Source organism: Buteo buteo, chromosome Z, assembly GCF_964188355.1.
Source record: "Buteo buteo chromosome Z, bButBut1.hap1.1, whole genome shotgun sequence".
Lineage (NCBI taxonomy): Eukaryota > Metazoa > Chordata > Aves > Accipitriformes > Accipitridae > Buteo > Buteo buteo.
Genome location: NC_134204.1, coordinates 67,271,394 through 67,295,772, shown reverse-complemented (window position 1 = coordinate 67,295,772; position 24,379 = coordinate 67,271,394). Strand labels below are relative to the sequence as shown.

Sequence of the window (24,379 nt, the reverse complement as noted above, 5' to 3'; positions counted from 1 at the left end):
AGTCCCCAAATGAAGAGGTAAAGTGCCGCTTTCCCATTGTTCACAATCCCACTCTTTGTATGATATTTTTAAAATGCTTTCAAGAGCTATTTCTGCAACAGTTCTGAAATACACTTGCAATCCTAATACACTGCACAGTGATATAAAGATTAAAACTAATCTGTGACAACAGGGAGTTGTGTGGTCGCCCCAGACATATACTGATCATAGCAATTTTCCATACCAGTCTGATTTTTTTCTTTGTGTATGATATATATTAAAGTAAACACATAGCCAGGTTGGTTTGTTGTTTGGTTTTTTTTTTATTTACAGCTTTTGCAGTGTTTCTGTCACTTCAACTTCTTGTTCCTTATTAAGACTTCAGAGATACAAACCAGTAGCTCAGTAATTGCTTTCTTGAATCTGCCTTTAATAATTACATTTAGTAAAGCTGTATCGAAAATTAGAAAGGCAGAGACTAATGGAAAACTAGATTTTTCACTGAATTAGAAAGCAAGACAATCTATATATTGACAACATTTCAAGTTGAAACAGATCAGGAAAACTGTTTTGGACTGTCTGTGCAAAGAGGCAAACACATGCCTGATGTGCAGTGGCATCTGCATTTTATACAGGCTGAGAAACTATAAGAGATTTCATGTAAATAGGTGTCTTGAGAGGGGACAGTACAAATCTGATTTGGAAGCAAGTCACTTGAGGTTTTTTTCAGTCAGAGAACCTCTTTTTTCTTAGCATTAACAAAAAGTCTAGAAAGTACAACTTTTCACTGATTAAAATACCTTGAGATGGGAGGTGGAGGAAAGAGGAAGCATGTTTTAAGTTCTTATTTTAGGCTGGACCATAATCTGTGGAAGAATGTTTGCTGAGGCTGGTATGACAGCACTGTGAGCCAGCTTGTATGAAGCGGATAGAAGAGAGAAGGTATTGGATCATTGTTTAGTCATTGCTGGGACTTTTCACCAAAAATTTAAGGCATTTGAATTCCCATTTCAAGAACAAGCAAAAACATGAAAACTATTTTCAGACTTCTATTCCTGATATGTTGACTATTTTAAATGCCTCTCTTACAGGCAGGAAATGTACTTATTTATTTATTAGCGCAGTGTGCTCATTTACTAAATGGGTGCTCTGTGCTACCTTAAAATTTAAGAAAAAAACAAACCAAACAACTTTAAAATATATACAGATCTTGCAGTGTATTCTGCTTACAAGATTTGTGTTTTAAAGCAGGTTTATTTACTGTTCTATCTCCACATGCTTTCCCTTTTCATGTAGTAACTGAGCTGTTTTGTTGATAATGATCATTCAGGTATCTTTGCATCTTCTGTAGTGTTTTGAGATTGGGCTTTGCTTCAGTTGTCCTCTAAATAGGCACTGTGCCTAACAAAGGTTATTTTAATATCTTCAGCATTTTTGGAGAACCTTACTTTTACCCAACAGTACAGTCCCACTTACATGCTACACATGTAATAATAGTTTGCTTTGACAGCATAATGCTTTCTTCTGCTGCTTTTTAGGACATATTCACAGAATTGGGCACATGTCTTGCCTGAATGTGAGATTTGGATCAGTGTGCATCAGTAGAGCATAGATCCTGTGATTTTATGACACTGTGGACCAATTTCAATAAACACAGAAAAAGAGAGTTGTGCTTATGTAAATTTATACAGATTATTTATTGCATAGTAAATTCATTTTACTGTAAATTGCTGCTGAATTTTCAATTTTCAGTATGTTTCATTGAACATGCACTGATGGTTTGAAGGCTTCTGAACATAGAAAAGCATTGATCTTCTCTTACTAGAAACTTCACCTTAAGTCCTAATCACACAAGATATACATGTATTAATCATTATGTAATTTTAAATGCATGATTATTAATACATGTTGGTAATCTAATAAGCTGCTTCATTAATCCAGCAACTTTTATGACATACAGAGAATGCTTGTAATTGCTAGTTAGCTTTTGAACTTTTTTTGAGGCAATGTGCTATACTGTTCAGTGATAACAACAAAGAAGACACTATTAGATCACCAGCAATCTGAGAAATTTCTTGTTTGTAGAACCCGTAAAAGCTAATATTATCCTTGTTTGGAATGGAAATAATGAATGTATAAGAAAGAACTGCTGGAGTCACAGAGGAAATTGAGAGAACCACAAAGGTGAGGAGACGTTCTTGAGACTCTCTCCTGGCTCTCTGGAATTGTTCTTTGTGCAAACCAGCATTATTTGTAATTTTTATATTTGTAAATAAATTACAGTTTGAACAGTGACTTTTAGACCTGGCTTTTTTTTCCTGTACCTGGTGGGAAAGATGAAAGGCCCTTAAGAAGAGAAATAGTGTGAAGCTAATGGGAATATCCATCATCTCTCATCCCACCCACCTTCTTCAAAATATTGCAACAGGATCTTCAGAGAAACAACAGGTTGAGGATATCATTTGATAAATCAGAATAAATTTAACTTTTCAGGGTAGTTAGTCTGCAAAGCTGAAGGGCAAATTGCTGCTCAATAGCACAAAACTACAAATTTGTGATGGAGGAAGAGCTGTGAATGTATAACTGGATCTTCTGTCTTCCAAACAACAAGCACAGAAAAGGAAGTAATTTTTTTTTTTTTTTCTTTTTACTTTTCCTCCTGTCTTGGAAGGAGCTTTCATAGGATCATAGAGTCATTTAGGCTGGAAGGGGCCCATGGAGATCCAGGCACCCCCCCACCCCACCCCTGCTCAAAGCAGGGCCAACACAGATCAGATTGATTGCACAGGGTCTTGTCCTATCATATTTCAACTTTCTTCACCACCTCTCTGGGCCCCAGCTCCAGTGTTTATCTAATGTAGACTCTCTGATGAAACTATTAAATAAGCTAGATTTGGCACTAGATCTGGTGATAGTCTTACTTCTCTAGAAAAGCTGAGTGAGCTTTGCAAGCAGTAATTTTCCATTGGTTCTTTTAAAAAAAATGGACAGAAGGAGATTTGATAGAAAATATTGTTTTCAGTGCAGAGAAAGATTTGGGAATAGGATTGTACATTTTATAATATTTATTTCTATTTCTGATGGGTATAATTTTTCAAGCTGTTTATTTTACAGATTGATGTGGTGACACATCTTGGGGGAAGACTTTTTTGAAACCCAACGTACTGGGTATTACATACATAAAGCAACAACTGTCCTAAACCATTCAAGTCCTAGTTTTTTTCTGAAATTATTTTATAACTATTATCTTGTCACTGTAAACTACAGTAATACTTCATATCTTCCTTTAAGACAGTTACAAATCCTGTTGGTCTTTATTGTCAGAAATGTTATGTTCAGTTTTAGTAGGGCATTACAATTTCATGTAGAATTAATGGTCAAGATCTTACAGAGCTAACATGTAATACAGGAATAAGAAGATGTCACCCTTTTAACACAAACAGTTTTTTACCTACACATTTTAATTAATTTGTTTGCTCTGTTTTCTGTGGTCTTAAAGAATAAGTAGAGGAGTTCATTCTACTTAAAAATCCTCCACTGTTTTCATTCAGTATTTGTTAGTAATTGCAGTGATTAAGAATTTTTGAGGAAAAATAACATTTTTTCTTTTATGTATTTCAAGAATACCTGAAGTATGAATACTATTTGATGATTTTTCAGCTATGTAGTGTCAATGTATGCCAAAAACACTGGCTAGAGCAAAATTCTGCAGTGGTTCATGGTTTTGCAGGTTAATGTCTTTTTTGAGACTTCTCTCATGAGGTAGAAGAGCAAAGAGGTGTTTTTCACTCAGAGTCTTTTTCCTCAGGTAGAAAAATCAATACTGCATTTTGTGGAATAGCTTTTCTATTTCCTCCTCCACCTCTTTAATACACCCTGGAAGGAGGAGTTGAGAAGTGTTGGATATACGTGTAGAACAACAGTGGTCCCTGCAGCAATACAACTTCTTATGTTAAATCAGCTAGATGCCAGCACTGGTAGTGCATGGAGGAGCTGACTTTAGGAGATATTTGGGCTTGTGTGTGCACTTGCCAAGTTTGGTGATGGGGTTTTTTGTGTTTTTCTTGGTTTTTCCCCCCACAATTTACATGCAATCCTTATTGAAAAGCCTTCCTGACAAAATGAGAAGGAAGCAAGTAAGTGCCAGGGTTAGTTTCTCATGTCCTGAAATAGGGACCTATACAACAGTATGCAAGGTGGGATGAGTTTGCTGTCTGCATGGGTGTAAGCACATTGTACATCTCTGCTCTGCATCTGCTGGGTCTCTCTGAGGGTTTGGGCTTTTAACCTTGGGCCCCTGAATCGTTCCCAGGTGGGTTCTCTAAGTAGGTTTTCCTAGGAAAACACATGAAATAAGTTGTTCAGCATTGCAGAAGTACTTGGATTTTAGATCTAAATTTTCGAAAGTGCCCATGGTGTTACCATTTGCCTTAATTTCGAGGCCATACTTTCCGTATATATGGTTTTCCTCCCTTTTTAAATGGTTTTTAGTTCTTACATGGAAAGAGCACCTAAGGACATTGTCCTTTGCTCATTTGTTTCCATGACACTGTCAGTCCTGCATGCTGAGCTAAGCAGACACTAAGGGGAGAAAATTAGCATGGGACAGACTGCTACAAGTAAGTGTGTGCAGAGACACTGGGTTGCATTGTATGAAAAGCTTAAATGACACTACAAGTACTTAAATTCACAACCATTGTTTCTTAATGGTTTCCCCTTTTTTCTACTTTTTACCCCTGAGCAGGCAAATGGGAATAAAGGGAAGGGGATATATCATTTGGATAGGTACTGCCCCAGACATATGACTGGTGGACATGGAGCTTTTAGATCCCTGGTATAGACCTCTAGATGAAGAGGCGCTTGAGTTTTTATCATCCAGCTGCCCCACCAGCAGTGGAGGGAGGGAGAATGATACCATGCATTACCAGTGGGTTTTCACAGCAACCAGATGCAGTGACATACGTTTCTGATTCATACACAATGAAATTGTGGGTTTCCTTCACGGTTACGGGAGCCCAAGTGATTTAAACTAAAAGGCCCTTCTTCTGCTCTTCCTTGGCCTGCTTATTTTAATGGTAACGCAGCATGGTCTTTTCAGGTGGTGTTCCCCTGTGCCATAGTGTAGATTCCTGTCCAGCATCTCTCTCTTACAAAAACTTAAAACCATCTTCCAATCTTTTTTCTGCTCCCTAACATCATAGTGGCTCCTGAACCGTAGAAAAGTATTCGGTAGGCCTGAAATTTTCCCTAACTTTGTGGAGATGCCATAAACTTTCAGTCAGTATGGATGCACTGTACAAGTAACAGAGCACCATCAGCACTGATGCCATTGGAAAACCTGCATTATGCACATAGTCTGTGCAAAGTTTTGTTAGGAGTTATGCTTTTTTTCCAGAAGTTTATGGGTTGGCCAAATTTGCCTCCCAGCTATCTTCCTGATCTTCTTGTCCATGTCTTAGGGGATTTTGTGTGAAATGGTTTGGGTTTTGTTTTGGGTTGGGTTTCAGGGTTTTGATTGGGTTTTTTGGCATGGGTAAAGTAAAATATATTTTTCTTTAAGTATGTGTTTGGACTGTCTCAGCTGTAACTTTCTAAAAATATTTTCTGTCTGAATCACATACCTGGTATGGAAAATCTAAGCCCAAAAATTAAAGGTTGGCAAAACTGTAAGTAACTGAGAACAGTCTTGTAATGGAAAATATTAGATTATTCTAATTAATCCTAGTACTGCTGTTAACTCCTATGATAAATTTTATTAAATTTATTCCATCTCAGGTCCTCTTCAAATGTTATTGAGAAGTTCATTAAAAATAGCAGTAGTGTGAGTAAACTGTAGCGTGAAGCAGGAAAGTGAGGAATCGGCTGATGGAATGTGAATGTCCCTTCGTTACCCCTTCAGATTTCTTACCTGTGGAAAACATGTGGGTGGAAGAAAAGGTAAGCAGGAACAGAAGCTGTACAGAAAGATGAGCAGTTGCTTGTTGAGGCAATTGGAGATAAGATGGCACCTCATACACATACGGGATGAGGTAAGTTGCATTTTCTCTGCCCTGTAAATAGAGAAGTGGCACTTTCTGTAAATATGCAGAAGAATCAACTTTTGCTGCAACTAAGAACTTAAAGTAAACTAAGGAAAGTTTACATTCCTTCTGCAGGGAGGCACCGGAAACTCCAATAATAGAGCCTTTGTAACAAAAAAAATATTTGAAGAAGTTATATATGGCAGTGTTTTGTGTGAATAGAAATGGCAAAAGTTTTTCTATTCAGTACAAAAGGTGAGAACCAGGAAGACGCCGAGATTTGATGAGGTTTGCCAAGATTTGATGAGGTTTGCGTACGGAAGTGTTCACTAACTTCATAATAAGGCAAAAAGAAAATTTGAAGCCTCAGAATGAGGGAAGGAGTGATATCTATGGCAGTATCACATTGTATCTGTAATGACATCTTATTTTTATCTTCTTTTTTTTTTTCTTGATAGTACTTTTGAATTTATCCAACTGAGTTTAGGGGTTTAAGTCTGTATGTATTTAAATAGGAGACTTGGTTGGTATCTGCAGGTGGTGAACATCCAGAATTTTCTAGAACAGTAAATGATTTCTTTTATACCCAAGAACCAGGACTTGAAATGTGATTTTCAAATTTCAACTAAAAATGAGTATATGGATACTGTTTCCTCACAGTGCTGTGTTCAGGAATCTACTAGCTTTTATTACTGAAGTGTTCAAGGCAAGTTAGTTCTTAGGCAGTCTGTGCTTGGCTCTGTCTTTAATTTTTTTCTTCCTTGAGGAAAACACAGTCACAGATTTTTATACCTGTGAATGATACTTTTTTTACTCTGATGCGTCTAGCTAACATTTGAAGAGATTGGTACATTATGTCATCTTCAGTTCAAGCAACAGTCAGTAATTAGACATTTAGCACAATTTTCAATCATCCATTGCCTATCGCTTTGTTTGCAGTATGCACACTTTTATTTCCATGTTTCCAGCATCAGACTCAATTTATAACAACTTACTTAAAATCATTCTGAAATGTGTTGGATACATAATACTTTATCTGGCTGAATACATGTGCAGACATGTAATTACTTGATGTTTGCCTCACTATCTTCAAGTGATGGAGAGGCAAGTTGCCAATCAACATAATCCTCACTGAATCAATTTTCATTGTCTTTGAAATGATAAATATTTAATTGTACAACCAGTGTTCTCTGATAGGTTATTCAATCTTTTATCACAAAATTGCTAATAGGATACTTTAGTTATATATATTATTGTGAATATTGGTTTGTATTAGTATTTCTACTGCCTTTGAACCTATACAATATCTTGACATAATTGCACTGGATGTAGTATCCATAAGAAGTTTAGATGTTGCCTTTTCTCAGACCTGGGTGTTTGAGTCAAATTCTGTGCTGCCTTAGCTCTTCCACTAATGCCAGTACAGTTCTGCATGAAATGTCTACAATCCAGCTACTTGCTGTGTTTTATGCTGTAACTCTAAGAAAAGCAAATTAGGAAATATTTTTCTCTCTTCCCTGCGTTCTTCCCTTGTGTTGAAGTCAAATGCGAACCCTGCATCCCCCTCAACTTCACACTCCCTCTGCTCCCTTTTATGGGACACCTGCACCTTGCTGACTACAACTCCTGCAGATGTACCCAGGATAGAGCCAGCATCGCCCCCTTGGCCCTTGGCTTTGTTCAGCCTTTGCCATGAGTTTTGCAGCTTGTGCTGCCCACGCTGCTGCTACTGTTATGCTGCCAGCAGTACCTGAACTAGTTTAAATCTGGCTCAGGCATATCTGCGATCACTGTGGCCACCAAGCCAACTACAACATACACGCTGTGACTATCGGAGCATTTAAATTCAGAAGCTTAAAGACTTAAATCTTAGTTTGGGCACAATATTTTGTTATTTTGGGGCACTGTTTGTGGTAGCTTCTCTTGCATTTTCTTCAGTAGCTGTGCCGAGTTTGTTGCTCCCGTTCTTTCCACCTTCCTTGCGCATGAAGAACCACCTGGTTTTCTGCTGTTGGATGTATCAATAACCACATCCTGGTAATCTGTTTCAGGTCTTGTCTCGGTCACAGCAGGCTTAGTCCAATAAGAAATGAAACTGCCTTACAGCTATTTGAGCTTACTTCTTCTTCCCACTTTGAATTACCATTCAGAAGAGATTAACCTGGCAAGGGAAACATTTGGTGAGCAGGATGGTATTCTTTGATAAGTTGATACAATTACTCTTATTTTCAGAAATGAGTGCTGATGTTTGAATAGTGCTGTCAGTTGCATGCAAGAATAACGCAGATGGCACACAATAGCAGAAGTAATTAGGTTTCCATTTTGGAAGGCAGACCAATGCTAATTTAGTGAAAGTTTGGATGAATTAACTCCTTGAAGTGCTTGAAAACATTGCATGCATCCTGACTTCTCATCTTCGTTGTTAACAGAATAGCATTTGAATCCTCCATTTTGGGGCTGAAGACAGGCTGATCCCAATACTTAAATGTAATATATGAAGGATCTTTGATAAGCTGCACAGACATTTGGAAAAGCAACCTCCTGTGACTACAGGTAAAGAGGAGCAGTCTTAGATGGATTACTGGAGAGACCCTAGTAAGAAAAGATGCAAGGTGGATATGCAGTATTTCTTTCCTCTGGTATTTACTAACCACGAGGAATGTGGAGCTGATTTTTAATAGCTTGTGTATACTGTAACTTGACTAAATACTGTTGTGTTTCCTGTTCATATGTGTTTAGTTAGTCACTAGCAGAGGAAAAGGCTAAATTCACATACCATGGTAGACATACCATGGAATATGAAACAGTACAAAGCCAGCTCCTTTGAAGTGTAATGCTCATCACTCTGCTGCATATATACTTTTTTAATGTGTTTTTTGACACCATTTGATGTTTTTGTTTGTAAACAAAACATCTGTGCTTTGGAGGTCTTAGGTGGCCCAGGTGTTCTCCAGACAGCAAATACAAGTTCAAACAAAGTAACATAGACTTAAAGTTTCTGGAAAAAACTTAGTCTTGTGTCTAGCTTTTCGCAAAAAAGGAGTTTATTGCAGCTAGTTGGCTGCAATATGAGGGCACTTTCGTTGTGGCTAGGAGTTGCATCCTGCCTTGGGAAGTGAGAGGACTCTTTATGGACTCTCCAAAGGATTTTGTGACAAAATAGAAGAGTCCTTATTTTTCATCAAACTTAGAATTCATCTGTTTCATGTAAATACACTTTTGCCATCAATTATTTTTTGTAATATTCATGTATTTTATCCTGATGTACCATTTCATTGGAAAGTTCATCTTTTCCATAAAAAGGCCCATCGTTGTTCTATTAGTAGAACACTTCCGATAAGAGACATTGAGATGATCCAGATGGACAAATAGAGCAGAGCAGGCTAATTTTTTTGTGTCTGTGTAACTGTAGGCATTAGCATGTGTTAGGAACTTTTTCCTTTTTCAGTAAAAGATCAACACATTTTTCCTTAAGTTTCATTCTAAGGAATTGAGCCAAATAGTTGACCACAGCGACAATGAGATTTTAAAAGGGTGTCATCTGTGTAACACTTGTGCTCTGCATGGCTAATAAAGAAAAATATCAAAAGCAAGTCAGACCTTGTAGCTTCTTGGTTTGGTTACAAATTAGATTTCCATAGTCAGTGTTTCGCTGGCAAGGGAGAGGCTTTTTAGCTTGGAAAGCCATGTAAGTTATTTTTCAGGAAATGACAGAGAAGTTCCTATGGGATTTTATGAACCATGTGTTTGGAAAAGATTGGTTTAAAGAGAGTTTGAAAAAATCAGAAAACTACTTACTCTTATATGTCAGCTACTCTTTCATTCAACAGTGGCAGCTCCGTAGAAGCCTCCCTCGAGCTTCCCATGTTGTAGGAATTACAAAACTGTCTGACTGGGTTGCAGTATAAATTGTTTTACTAACTCTTCCTATAAACCCTAGGAAATATGACATACAATTCTCAAAGGCCATCTTCAGAAAGAATACCACTGAGTCATATGCATGCCTTTTGTGCCTAATTCCTATCAACACTGTGCCATTTTATCAGTGGAAGAGGCCCATACTGCAAAAGAGCATAGGAGGGGCAATACCCTTAGTTATTTTGTAATACTGGTGGGAAAGAAAAACTGCATGCTGAATGGTTCTTGAAGAGACTGTAGTCTGGTTTAGGTAGGTACTGGTACCAGTAGCACTGGTAAGTGTTAGTGAAGAGACAGCTTTTTCAGTAAATAAATCATTGAATGTTACATAAAATTAGTAAGGAGACATTTGAAGTAGGAGCCACATTTATAAGAACATGTGCTTGTGATTGTTCTTAGGTACACATCTTTTTTTTTAGTAATGAAGGTCCAAGTTAGATTGCAGTAACATGAGATTTAACAGGAGGAGTCAGTGAAACAACATACTTGTCCTCTCAATGGGCTTATATCACAGCAGAAAATCTGTTTATTGTATTATAAAAACAGTAAGGCTGCTTCTCCAGGCCAGGAGGCATCAGGTAACTGCTTCACACAGACTGGAGCTGTTGGGAATACTCGCTGGAAATCCTGCAGGGAATGTTTCACTTCTCTGACATGGTCTTTCTCCTTCACAGAGTCTGGACAAAGCAATGTCATAATTGCATAATGTCAAGCCTTGATATCCATAGTTAATAAAGCTAGGTACTTTTTCTCTTGTGCTGTAACTTAATATTGTACATGTAATTGGGACTAAGTGGAACAGTCTGATTTCATATAACAAACATGACAGTGCTTGGGGTGGGAGAAAGGGGCTGTTTGTGGGTCCAACCCAACTTTTGAGCTGACTTAGGTAAGATAAGCCCATCTTGTAATGGATAACGTAATGGATTTGAATGTCTCTGGGGCCCTTCCGTGCAAGCAAAACACTCGTGCTGAGCAGAGCTGTACCGCTGGAGGTCGAAGCACAGGCGGGACGAGCAGTGGCCCGGGTCCGCGGCGGTAGCTGTGGGCCCGCCGCCTGCCTGTGAGGAGGACTGGTGCTCCAAATGCCTCCGCTAGCTGAGCTGCCCGTCTGCAGCTCCTGCTTTCTGCCTGCTCGTGTGGCCGTCAGCGTGTGTGAGGACTGCTGCTAGAAAGGAGGGATGACTCTCAGCTCCGTTGCTGTTTGTCCTCCCCCCCAACACTCTGATCACTTTCCGTTTCTAATACCGAATCTTTCGCTTCTTTTCCTTTACCGCCTCTTGCAGCCACTTTCATCCCTTCTTAGGGCCCCAGTGAAACCAAGTGGAGCAAACTGAGCTCTTCAGGGCTGACCTGTTTCTTTCTTTGCTGTGCCCCAACTTGATTCCCACTTTTGCAGCAGGAAGGGGGCCCTTTCCTTACGGGAAGATGGTGCAGGAGCTTGTGTAGGGGCTGTTTGGGTAGAGTGGGGAGAGCAGTTGCTACAGAGAGGAGGCAGAGATGTGACTATAAGCAACCTACCTAAGGTACAGAAGGTCTGAAGTCTCGGCAAGTGGACATCGTGGGGATAACCCAAAGTAAATAGTGGGTGCAAGATGGGGGGAGGGAAACGGGAACGGGAAGGGAATGTGGTTGGAGAGGAGAGAAAAAGGGAGATTTCCCTCGCCTCATGCCTCTGTGACCCATGTCAGCCTGTCTCTGCACCCTTGAGCTGCCCTGTGCCCACTACAGAACTGAGTTTTGCTGCACCCCCTTCCAAAGGATGAAGTCAGAATAAGTTAATTTGTTTTCATTTGGGGGATAGCGAGATTCAGTTTTATCGAGGCTGCTCTGAAGTTTGAGTTGGCTCTGAATACTGTCCTCATCTCCGCCTCTGCCGTGGAGGGCATTCAGAAGCATGGAGCATTGCCATGAGGCTATTACACCCCTGAGATACCGAATTGCTGCTATGTGCAGCTCTGGTTACCGCCACCACGCAGGTGCTCTAAAATTCTGTGGAATAATTTTTTCCCCCGGATCAGGTGGGTGACAATAGGTTTAAAGTCATCTTTTGATCTCTACTATATGCCATGGTCTTGTTCTAGTCATAGCACAACTGAGACAGAAAATGTGCCATTGTGTGAACAATAATGAAACACTAAACACTGGAAATCCTATTACTGTTTCGTGGACCGTAGCTGTCATTTCATTTGCTCTGGAATTCCTTCCATATGGCCATGACAAAGGTTTAAGGTTGAGTTTCTTGACACTTTGAATGCATTAGCTGTTCCTCAGACAAAAGTCTGTCAAGCGTACTGAATCATCTGAAGGGATGTATTTATTTCTGTAAGTAATATATTAAATAGAACTAGTGTTGGTAAGCTTGGTCTTGAGAGAGAGAAGCACAGTACTAGAATTTTGTGGGGTTTTCTTTCCTGGTGAATGTTAGACAAATGTATCTGTTTTTTGTAAACTTCTCTTTTTCCGCTTCTGGTTTTTGTATCTCCTCATTCTAAACAAGGCTGCCCCAAATCTCTTTCTCATCTGTAATTTTTCAGAAGTTTATATACTTTGCAATTCATTTTTCCATGTATAAATATACACAACATGATAGTATTAATTTACCATAATTATGAACTCTATGGTTAATGTAATTTCCATGAGTTAATATAAAAGTGCCATCTGTGTGTTTCTTACGTAATAGAAAACCAAGCTGAGAAGTTACTATTCTCTGTCGTTTTCCTCCCTATTCCTGGTCATGTTTGTCATTCTTGTCTGTGTTTTTTGTTAAACTGATCATTCAGGGGTTTTTGAGACAAAGGTACTGGAGATGTATATTTTCGTATCAAATTACCAGATAAAATATGTCTTTTTGTATCCAGTGTAAGCATTTGACATAGGTAAGATCTGAAGGGGGGCAGTATCAATGTTATTTACCACACAGTTCTTGATGTGCGCTTATAACACCGGTGGGTTTACAGGAAGACATGGGTGGTTCTTGTATGTCTTATGGGTTCCTGTTTTCTTCCATTTGTGCTTTCTGTCTTGGAAATTCACAGTGATATAGTACCAATTATTTGCCTGTATATAATCCAATTAATTACTATGTAGTACTGTCCAGTTTCTGCAGCAAGAAGAGAAATGTTAAGTATTCTTCTTGAAAACAGTGAAAAAGGAGGTTTGCTAACAATCAGAAATGGATAAATTCAGGGAAATGGCAAAATTAGGCTTGCTAACAATAAGAAATGAAGAAAATGGTTTCCAAGATCCGAATATAGCCCATACCACTGGAACAAAGTGGAGGCAAATAAGAGGGACAAAAAAATTTGGGGCGGTTTTTTTTAAAGTCATATGTAAATATCTTTTGTACTTGGACCTGAAAATTTTTACTGTCTTATTAACAAAAACATTAGGAATTCTTCTAGAAGACTTTCCTTCACAGCTTTGATGGTTATGAATTGCAGTGGCAGATCTGCAGTTCTGCTAGGCAGATCAACATTATTCATACTGATATCCAATCCAAAGGTGTTTGTCCCATACATCACTTGTGCGGGTTAAATTCTGTTGGAAGAATGCTTTTAATGGATAATGATCTTCTGTCTTTGTGCAAACATTGTTGATAACTGTTGTGGTAGTAACCAAGAAAGGTGAGACATTTCTAGTTTCAGAGTACTTGTAAAGAGTTTTCTAATTGGTGTCTTCATATCTATGGTTCCTTGTGTCCTAGTCAGGATGAACTGCAAATCTTTCAGTGCAGTGTAATTTCTGGTATTTCAATGACTATGGGAAAAGCATTTTACTTGTCTTATTCAGTGATTAATTGTTGCATTTTTCATTTAACTAACTGTCACTTATACAAAGTCATATGTCTTTCCAGAGTTATCTGTTCATAGAACATGAACATTTTTACAAGAAAAGTAATTTCCTTGCACTGTTGCATTTTTTCCCCGTCTTTATTTTGGCACTTTCATCTATGTTCACCGGTTTCCTTACATTGTTTTTCTGTCAGGGCCTGCAATTGCTCACTTAAATTTGTGTGAGATTTGTCTATAGCTATTTTGAATCCATGAAGAGATCCTATCTCATAAGCTAATGTATCTTTCTGTCTTTCACACAAAGCCATGTCGTTATATGAAATAGTGGCACAGAAACTCACTGCTGTGCTTTTAGTTTGCTCTTGTGAATTGTGATCTGGTAAACAGCGATGAGGCAAACTTGGAATTTATGCTGTCTAAATAAAGTCATTTAATAATATGAAGTTCATAAGCACAATATGTGTTATTTCACTCACTTGCATTTCTGCTTTATAAGTTACTTTGTAAATCAATTTAGTATTTAGATTTGTATTAAACTAAAGCATTTAGAGATTGTCCATTTATTTATCACAAGTTGCTTTATATTTCTGGAATATAGGTGCCACAGGGATTAGATTAGAAATGCCATTTGCAGCATTTTGTTTTCAAACAGTAATTTTCACTTCAAGCATAGCAGATCTGTTGTCCAGCTTTTCAAATTTTAGGTGGCTGCTAAAGCTGGATCCAAGGTCTGTGGATGGTAGGAGGCAAAGTTGAAGCCTCTATACTAGTACAACCAATTGAGGGTGTGAAGCTAGCAGATATGTGGTTTTGGAAATAACATCACTGTGCATGGGAAACTGTGGTTCTCTCTTCTCACATCTTCTGCGAAAGGGACTGGCAAATGTATTCTTTAGTGTCATGTTGTTAGCAAAAATTATGAAACAGTAATTAAAACTTCGCTAAGATTAAAAAGGAGGATGAATAAATGCTGTATACTTTTTAGTGTTCTGAAGCCATTTCTGTAATTCCTTAACCAGTGATGAGACACAGAACAAAATAGATAGATGCTTTGAAAAGAAGGTCCACAGAGGGATTTATATTTCCTTTCTTCCCCATATTCCAACTATTTTCCTTTGTGAAATGACAGGTTTATAGACTTCAGAAGGAAAGACATTTCTCTGAAGAAATGGCACATATATGACTAAAACCAAAATGGGACTGCACAAGCCAAGCCATGATTCACAAGAAAGTTACCTGTCAAGGGAGTGCTTATAGCTGAGGCAGGAGCTCCTTAGACTTCTCCGAATTGTTTAGCAAACCTTGTAGCCAACAGAATTGCTAAACTAATAGTGGTGCAGTGGCTGTTAGCTGACTGAGGTGTAAGAGGGTGTTATGAGTTGCTCTTAATTCCTGGAGATTTAATATCAAGTTAATTCAAAACTGTTGCAACACCTTAACTAGTGACTTATGGTCACTTCTAACTTAACTAGTTTCATATTCTGTTATCTATTCTTCCCACCAAGTTATCCTTGAAACTCATAGTGGCTTTCCTGTGCAATCCAGAGTATTTTGTTCCTTGCAGAACTATTTCTTCATACAGTGTGTAGAATATAAAATGTAAATAGTGTTTTCCTCTCATATAATTAGGATGTTAAGTCTCAACTAAAGAAAAAAGCCTACATTGATTTTTCTTTGCATGTGATTCTCTTTACAACTCTGAACTTGCAACATATTCCTACGGGTGCCTTGGAGTTTTTTCATGTATAGAGGAAAATTGTTCAATAGCCAATAGCTGTTCTCCCAAAATAGTCTTAATAGATAGGAGGGGAAAAAAAATCAATGCACCCAAATAAGGTCATCTGCTCGCCATGAGTGGGACACAGAAATAGTTCTTTTCAAAGAGGTAGAATGTAGCATAAGTTATTACAATGATCTGAACTAATTTTGGTAATGTAAACATTGGTGTGAAATGACTGCAGTCCCATCCATACTGCATTCAAACAAAGGTGGATGCATTTCAGTCTGGATTAAATAAAATGCTGTCTGTTTCTAATGTGGTTTGGCTAGCCGGTGAAAACCATAGCATTTTGACCTGTTTGAAAGGCAGGTTCTAGTGGACAATAGAAAGTGTTTATTCAGCATGGTTTCTGTGTGTTTGCTCTGATCAATGCTAGCTGGGCATGTTGTGACAGAAACCCCTTTTTTCTGCATTCAGGCATAAACACTGTTTGTAAATTTATTTCAAAGAACTTTTTATTTGGCCTGAGTCTTGGGTCTTGATGTAATCATCTGTCCTGAACATCGTCTCTCATTGTCCTGGAAATAATTATTTCCAGCATTTTCTGAGCAAAACAGAAAACAAAGAACTCCTAGATAGGCCAGGCACCTTTTCTGTATTTCTTTTCTGCTGATTTTGTCTTCGTTTAATAGACTGTGTTTTCTTGAGTACTTCAAAATATTTCTCATCACTTGCCCTCAGAACTGACCCAGTGACCTGAGAATCAAGAAAATGTCATGTTAGTGACTGCTAATTAGTGGATCCAGAGAGCTGCTTCTCCTGGCCTTTCAACCTTCCAGAGGCAGCAACAAAAGCTGTCACATGTATCATACAAAGAAAATAAGCATTTGCCATGTTTGGGGTTTTTTTTTCCTAGTGTGTAGATAGTAGCACAAGCTCAATTGAGACTACAGATGAATTTGTAGGTTAGGAGGAAATTAACCCACAATATAGTGTTTGCATTTATTTCTTCTTTTCCATGCATAACATACTGCATCTGTTATCCAGTTCTTACTGAACATGTATGAGTGTGTTAGTATGCCATATTGTAAGAGGAAAAAAGAATGAATCTTTATTTCTTTTCTCTCTTTTTTGTTTGTTCTTACCATCCTTTTTTTAATATTTTTTAAACTACTTCAAAATGTATTAAATGTTTCTAAAAGGGAATATTGTAATGCTTAGTTTTTAATGTACACTATACAGTCCAAGCTTAACTTGTCTTTTTGTATGTTTGTTGAGCAAACTTGTTAACAAAAGATTCAGCCATATTTCCATTAATCACTGTACTTCTGTGCCTCATGAGTCATCACGGGTTTTTTGGAACCACCTACTGGAACCACCATGGTAAAATGTGCAGTCACAGCCATGTCACAGAACTGTTTGTGCAAGTAACGTTAATCTCCTTATTATTTATAATTTTCAGGTCTTTAAGATAGAGGTGCTAATGAGTGGAAGGAAACATTTTGTGGAGAAGAGGTATAGTGAATTCCATGCACTTCATAAAAAGGTAGTGATCTCTTTCTTTGTAAAATGTAACTTTGTTTTGCCTTAGCTGTGATGTTTTCGTCTCTCTTGAAATTGTTACTATACATGGTTTATCTTAAATGCATCTTGTGATTCATGTCTCTGGAAATGAGTTCCCAACTAACTCCGTTTCTTCTCTGTTTCGTGGAATGGGACGATGACTTCTCAGTTGTTACTAACTCTCTTTTTCTTTTTGATTATTGTTTACATGCTGTATTGCTAAAATGCTGTCTGTAGTATGTTTTTTTCTTCTTGTAAAATCACAAAATAAGACACATTCCTATAGCAAATAAATAAGTTTTTGGTTTTTATCCAATTAGACAAATAATTTGTTAGTTCTATAAATTGTGTTGCTAACCGGCTACATGTAAAGCTGAGCAAACAATTTGTATACACCAAGAAACTAGACATGAAAAAGACGGAGTAGACCATCTCACTCTGCTGCACTTCATACAATGAATGTGATATAAAATATCTGCTAAGCTTGTTTACTAATCATCTTTCTAATATATACACCGAAACTCTGTACTTTCAAGATTGGTTATCCACTAAGTGTCCTTTAAATTGTTTTGATCACTGTTAAAAGAAAAGTATGATTTCTTCTCTCCAAGCTGAACTGGACGCTGCTATACAGTTGTGCAGCTGAAAGGCAAGTTTTACATTCTTAGTGCATTGTGGAGGCCAAGTATTGTGAAAAAAAGTTCTGGAAAAGCATTGCAGCCAGTTACCAGTGGTGGGGCTGCAATGAAGAGCTTCAGTCTGTTCCTAGGACCTGGGTCAACTGAACATTAGTTGGTTTGTAGCTCTCAGTGGCAGTGAAGCTTGTACACAGTCAACTGCTTTGACTGATGTTGCTTGCCTTCAGTGTGGAAAAGCTTCCTCTGCAAACAACAGAGGAGCATGAACATTTACAGCTCCTGCCATTGCAGTGTCAGAAGAGCTTATCCACACCAGCATGTTTGCTGCTGACCCCAAATCAGCTCAGGAATCATCTCATTCAGGGAAGAAGCATTAGCCTGGTTGCAGAAAGGGTGGATTTTGCCAGCCTTATATGGATATAAGCAAACCTGGGTCAACAAAAGGCAACTATTGACCCATCTGCATTTTGGCCCTCAAAGTCCAAAGAACAAGAATGTATTTTGCTTTACTGCACCATAATTAAGTTGTGCTAGTATTTCTTGCCTTTTTGCTTCTTGCTCCAGTTGTGGTATCAGCTACCACTTTTTAAGACTCATTTCCTTGTTTATTGTGTTAATTCAGATATGTCTCAGATACTTCCCGCGTTGTGTTCACATCTAATATGATGCCACATAAGCAACAGTGTCAGAATCAGTAGTACAATTCACTCACCCACGACCAAGCCTTGTAATACATGTGTGCTTTGTTTAACATGTGAGGATAATCCTGCAGTTGAAAGTAAAGCAGATGAGTAGAGATTATACAACTAAATAAGTTAGGAAGCATTAAGAGGGGAAAATCAGGATTTATATGCTTAAAACACACCCTACCCTAGTAAACCGTCTCCTGTAGTGAGAAGAGAAGAGAAGAGAAGAGAAGAGAAGAGAAGAGAAGAGAAGAGAAGAGAATAATTTCAGTTGAAAGGGACCTACAACGATCATCTAGTCTGACTGCCTGACCACTTCAGGCCTGACCAGAAGTTAAAGCATGTTATTGAGGGCATTGTCCAAATGCCTCTTAAACACTGACTGGCTTGGGGTATCAACCACCTCTCTAGGAAGCCTCTTCCAGTGTTTGACCACCCTCTCAGTAAGGAAATGCTTCCTAATGTCCAGTCTGAACCTCCCCTGGCACATCTTTGAGCCATTCCCAGGTGTCCTGTCACTGGATCCCAGGGAGAAGAGCTCAGCACCTCCCTCTCCACTTCCCCTCCTTGGGAAGCTGTAGAGAGCAATGGGGTCACCCCTCAGCCTCCTCCTTTTCTCCAAACTAGACAAACCCAAAGCCCTCAGCCGCTCCTCACAGGACATGCCTTCCAGTCCTTTCACCAGTTTTGTTGCCCTCCTCTGGATGCATTCAAGGACCTTCACACCCTTCTTAAATTGCAGGGCCCCAAACTGCACACAGTATTCAAGGTGAGGCCGCACCATCACGGAATACAGTGGGATAATCACCTCCTTTGCCCGGCTGGTTATCCTGTGTTTGATGCTCCCCAGGCTGCCAGGGCACACTGCTGACTCATGTTGAGCCTGCTGTCAACCAGCACCCCAGATCCCTTTCTGCAGGGCTGCTCCACAGCCACTCCTCTCCCAAGTTACACTGGTGCCTGGCATTACTTCATCCCAGGTGCAGAATCTGGCATTTGTTCTTGTTAAATTTCATGCCAATGATGATTGTCCAATGCTCCAATCTGTCTAGATCCCTCTGCAAGGCCTCTTGTCCCTTGAGAGAGTCAACAGCACCTCCCAGTTTGTTATCATCAGCAAACTTGCTAATGGTGCATTCAACTGCTGCATCCAGGTCATTGACAAATGTATTGGACAGAACTGGCCCTAGAATTGAGCCCTGAGGAGCACTGCTGGTGACCAGTCACCAGCCAGATGTAGCCCCACTCATGACAACCCTTTGAGCTCTGCCCTCCAGCCCGTTCTTCACCCAGCACAGCATGTACCTGCTCATCCCACACATGGACAGCTTGTCCAGAAGGATGCTGTGAGGGACAGCATCAAAAGCCATACTAAAATCCAGAAAAACTACATCCACCACTTGCCCTTCATCCAGTGGGTGGGTGACCTTATTGTAGAAGGATATCAAATTAGTTATACAGGACTTCCCCTTTGTGAACCCATGTTGACTGTGCCTAATGATTGCATTGTTCTTTAAATGCCTTTCAGTAGTATCCAGTGTGATCTTCTGCATAATTTTTCCAGGTACTGGGGTTAGACTACCAGGTCTGCAGTTTCCTGTGTCATCCCTCATGCCCTTCTTATAAACTGGACTAACACTGGCTAGCTTCCAGTCAGCAGGGGCCTCCCCAGACTCTCAAGACCTTGGTAGATGATAGAGCGGGATCCTGCTGTAACATCCACTAGCTCCTTCAGTACCCTAGGATGAATCCCATCGGGCTCCATGGACTTCTGAACATTCAGCTGATACAGCTGGTCCCTTACAATTTCGGTGTCCATGAATGGGAAGTCACTGTTCCCATACTTGTGGTCCTCCGACTCAGGGGACTGGGCAGCCCAAGGTCTATCAATATTATTAAAGACTGAGGCAAAAAAAAGCCTTGAATGCCTCTGCTTTTCCTTCTTCCCTTTGTTGTTGTCTAATTTCACTGTAATTGCTGGAGTTGCACAGCTACTCCACACAGAAGTCACAAATTACTACAGTCTCACTCTCAGATTTGTCTTCTTGTACACTGCTTCCTCTGCAGTAACTCCCATTGCAGGGATTTCTCCTTGGAACACCCGAAAAAACATAAACGATGGTCCCTTACTCTTTCTCCAGAAATAGCAGCAAAATAAACAAACCGGAAAAACAGGTATTCTAACCAGATGCTTTGCACCACTCTTCAACTTGTTTCATCTTACTCCTCATCTGCTTTTTGTCTGTTTATATTACTCTGCAAACTTGATAGTGACTTTTTCTTATTTGTTCCCTGTACAGATGCAAAGCACCCAGCATATTTTGGCAACAATATACTTCTTAAGTCTTATTTTTTGAAGTTGTAGTAAAATTTCAGTAAACATGGTTGAACTCTGTTCATGCTCTGAACCTTTCAGTGTTACAGAAATCCTGAAAAAAAGCATTCTCTTGTAATACAGTATGTAGTTTCACCCTTTATTCTCCTCTCTGTTTTGTGTTAGAGCAGAAAATCTCAACGCCCTTAAAAAAGTAGGATGTGTATTTGAACAGTTTTTACTGGAGAAAAATATTTCGAACTTGTATCTGGATTGATCTTTGTGAACAATTTGTTCACATCCCGTGACACTATTTATACTCAGGCCCAGATACCAGTTTGCTTTCAGCATGCCAATAGAGTATTTATTTTTTTGTTCCTCTCTTCCCCTTTAATTTAAAATGTAAGTTTCACTCTAAACTGCTGTGAGTACATGGCAATTGGAAAGGTATCTTTAGACTTAATGCATATTCAAGGTGCCCTTAGTGCTGGAGTTGTCTGTAGTGAGCAGGAGAAACAAAGCTTCTGTAGAGAACAACCATGGTAGAGAATGGGAATAGAGGCTGAAAGGGAGATTGTGCCTTTCACCAGAGAACAACATGCTCTACTGGCGTTGTATCGCAGAAGGATGACTCCATTGCCATATAGGACATTATTCATTCATCAGAATGCCAATCAAGGTTTTGATTAATTTTTATTTTTTTTTCTTTTTTTTTTTAACAAAGCCATTTCCAGGAACATGGCTGGATTTGTCTCCTTCCTGGGTTCAACCTTTCTTACATTCCAGTGGTGTAAAAAAGTAAACCCGCACCTCCTGTGCAATCTGGCTGCAGTGGAAAAGGTTTACAATCTTTTCAAGACTGTCATGCTACACCAGAAGTACAAATTATTCCCTTGAGAGAGACCATCCACCTCTGTTGGCTTTTTTGAAATAGTTTGCATAGGCCATTATACTTTGCCCTGCTTATGAGTGACAAACCAGACCTTTCAGGCTAGGCACCATTCACATTACAGTATGGTATTCAAATCTGAACAGAAGTTTTATTATTCTCATATGGAGAGTTTTTGAGAAAGAATTAAATTCATTCAATGTGTATAACATAGTACAACCATTTATTCATATTTATTCCCTAATTCCTTTTTATACTTTTTCCCTTTACATTTTTAAATATTGGTAGTTCTTTTTAAGCACCAGAATGCTAGAAGGTGACAGCATTACAACTACTGCAGTGAAATCTGCAAAAACCTTAAGTTCTATACCTCTTGTTTGCAAGCTATTTATAATTTTAGAATAATTAGTGTACACTCTAAATCATACTGACATGACACTTGAACAAATAATCCTTTACTTGATAATTTGAGCCATCTTTTAGTCTTGCAGGAAATAGAGACTACAGTATGTCAAAGGTCAGTGTTATGGACAGGAAGGTATTACAGAACATAATTGTCCTCAGATAAATATTTCTTCTATAGGGACAGGTCTCAAGCAATATAGCTAACACATACGTAGATTTGCTTAATATTCTTTGGCATTGTAATAATTATTTGTTGCAATATATTATTGGATTATTGTAAGCATAAGAAAGTGGATTTATCCTTTATTCTTCATATATCTGTATAGCATGTGCTTTATACCTACACACAGCACCTATGCTTGCACATTTAAACAATTGGGTTTCGGATGCTTTGTATAACAGGGCCACAGAACACAAAAGGGTTGCTACTCATCAGCTGAGGTACCAGCCACAGAGTATTTATCTTGTAAGCAGCTAGGCCTTGGTGGATGCTTGTATTGTTTCAGATTTGTCTCCCCTCATCTGGAGCATTCTCCTCATTTGTTACTCATCTGCAGGTGCTGTCATAGTTCACAGCAGCTGTGACCATAGCTTCTTCAACATTCTTGACCAATTTAGAGGAGAAAATGGGGTTTCATATTCCGGCTTTAAGATCAGTCAGTAAAAGTAGATGGGTTTGGGGTTTTGTTTTGGTGGTTTGTTTTTTTCACTTCATGTTTAATTGTAATTTAGCACTATTAAGGAAGTTGCAAAATGTTTCCAGAGCAATTGAGGTGTCCTTGCTGCAGCTTCGTTACTTGTGATTCTAGAGACGTTGATATGTTGGCACTGCTTTTTCCTATAGTGACATCTCAGCAAGCTCAAAGATGAAATGTAAATTCTTAGTCTCCCATGGGTATGCATGTCAAAGTCAATTTTGAGTTTCTTTTCTTGCATTCCTTGCCTCGGATTTACTCAGAGGCAATATCCAGCAGAAGGAATGTCTAATGTCACCTTCTATTAAATTGCAATGGAGTCTATTCCAGTTATTATTTTTGCTCTGTAGTTTTGAGGAAAACAGTCATATTTTTTTGGTTTTGGAAAAAAAATGTTGCTCCAGCAAGAGGATTCTTAGTGTTGTCAGATTGTGTGCTTGTGTCTATGTATATGCAGTCGTGTATGCATATACACATTTCTGTATGTATTTATAAAAGCTTTCCTGTGGGAATCTTCAGAGGAATAGTTCTGGAGCTGTCTTGGAAATACATTCAGTGGTGATCTTGCTATTTCTCTGTATAAGATATTAAACACAACTGTCAATATCTTGGTGCAGTTTGAGAACACGGATATTTTGCTGTCTTGATAGCCAACTCTCCAGAGAAATGGTTAGCTCTCCACCCTGTATTTCTCCCACCTGTTCATAGTTGCCTAAATCTAGAGTTAGAAATCATCACGGTGTTTTGCCACTGCACTTAGCAAGGTAGTGTCTGGGTACATTGCGGTGATGTTGTGTGGTATCATCCCAGGTTGACTAATGGGGAGCTCATTTCAAGTATTCTCATGTAGTTGTTGCTGTTTTGTTTCAAGGCTGCTAGTCACAACAAATTGTTAGTAGGGTCTTCACTGTCCAGGGCAGCTAGACGTGGAGATTTTTAACTGCAGCCTATAGGTATGAAGTCTGCTGTTACTTCCATGAGCTGATGGTGAGTAACTTCATTGCTGTGTTGTTGTCCTTTATACGTGGTTATTTTACCTGTACTGCCTCATCTCTAACATAAACATGTTTACTTTAAAAGGATGCTATCATACTTTGTTTCTGTCTGCATTTCTTTTCATTTGCAGCTCAAGAAGTTCATAAGAACTCCAGAGATCCCTTCAAAGCATGTGAGAAACTGGGTCCCCAAGGTCCTGGAGCAGCGACGGCAAGGCTTGGAGTTGTACTTGCAGGTGAGTCTCTCTTAGCACTGTGAAAGTAAAAGCGGCATCCATTTTCAGAGTGGTAGTATCCAAAGCATTTGAAGGGATGTAGTGGGGTGTTTTACTGATAGGCAATTTTAGAGGTGGGAAATGAGCTGGATACTTACCAGCTGTGATGATTTCTGTTCACTTAGCAAGACTAGCAGCTAGAAATCCAGACTGTTTTGCATTTTTTCTTGATTCTGGGAAAAGGTGCTGACTGACTTTGGCGAACATACTAGTACCACATTTCCCTGTGCCTAAAATGGCGAAAATAATGTTATTCTTTCCACAGTTGTTGTGTCTGTGGAAAAATCAAAAGTATTGCAGAAGAGATCCAAGGAGGCTTTATTTAATTAACATCTATTTAGACAGGGTAGGGAAGAATCAGCTCATCGAATTCATGTACCTCTACTGTACATGCCTGTATCTGAATTGTTCATCTAGTTGAAATACACACCTGTCATCCCATATTTATCTCAGTCGGTTTGGAAACTTGCATTTGAAGTCCCAGATCC

At 38.9% G+C, this 24,379-nt stretch overlaps 1 protein-coding gene across 2 annotated transcripts in view; it reads left to right on the top strand.

Annotated features, from left to right (window-relative positions):
* The window catches only part of SNX24 (sorting nexin 24), a 95,888-nt gene that overhangs the window by 32,064 nt on the left and 39,445 nt on the right, over positions 1–24,379 (top strand). Inside the window, exons 2-3 of one of the 2 annotated variants that reach the window (XM_075021765.1) lie at positions 16,894–16,977; positions 23,748–23,852. In XM_075021765.1, coding sequence (XP_074877866.1) covers positions 16,894–16,977; positions 23,748–23,852 — 189 coding nt within the window. The remainder of the gene's footprint in view (positions 1–16,893; positions 16,978–23,747; positions 23,853–24,379) is intronic. The other variant, XM_075021766.1, reaches the window with a different exon arrangement.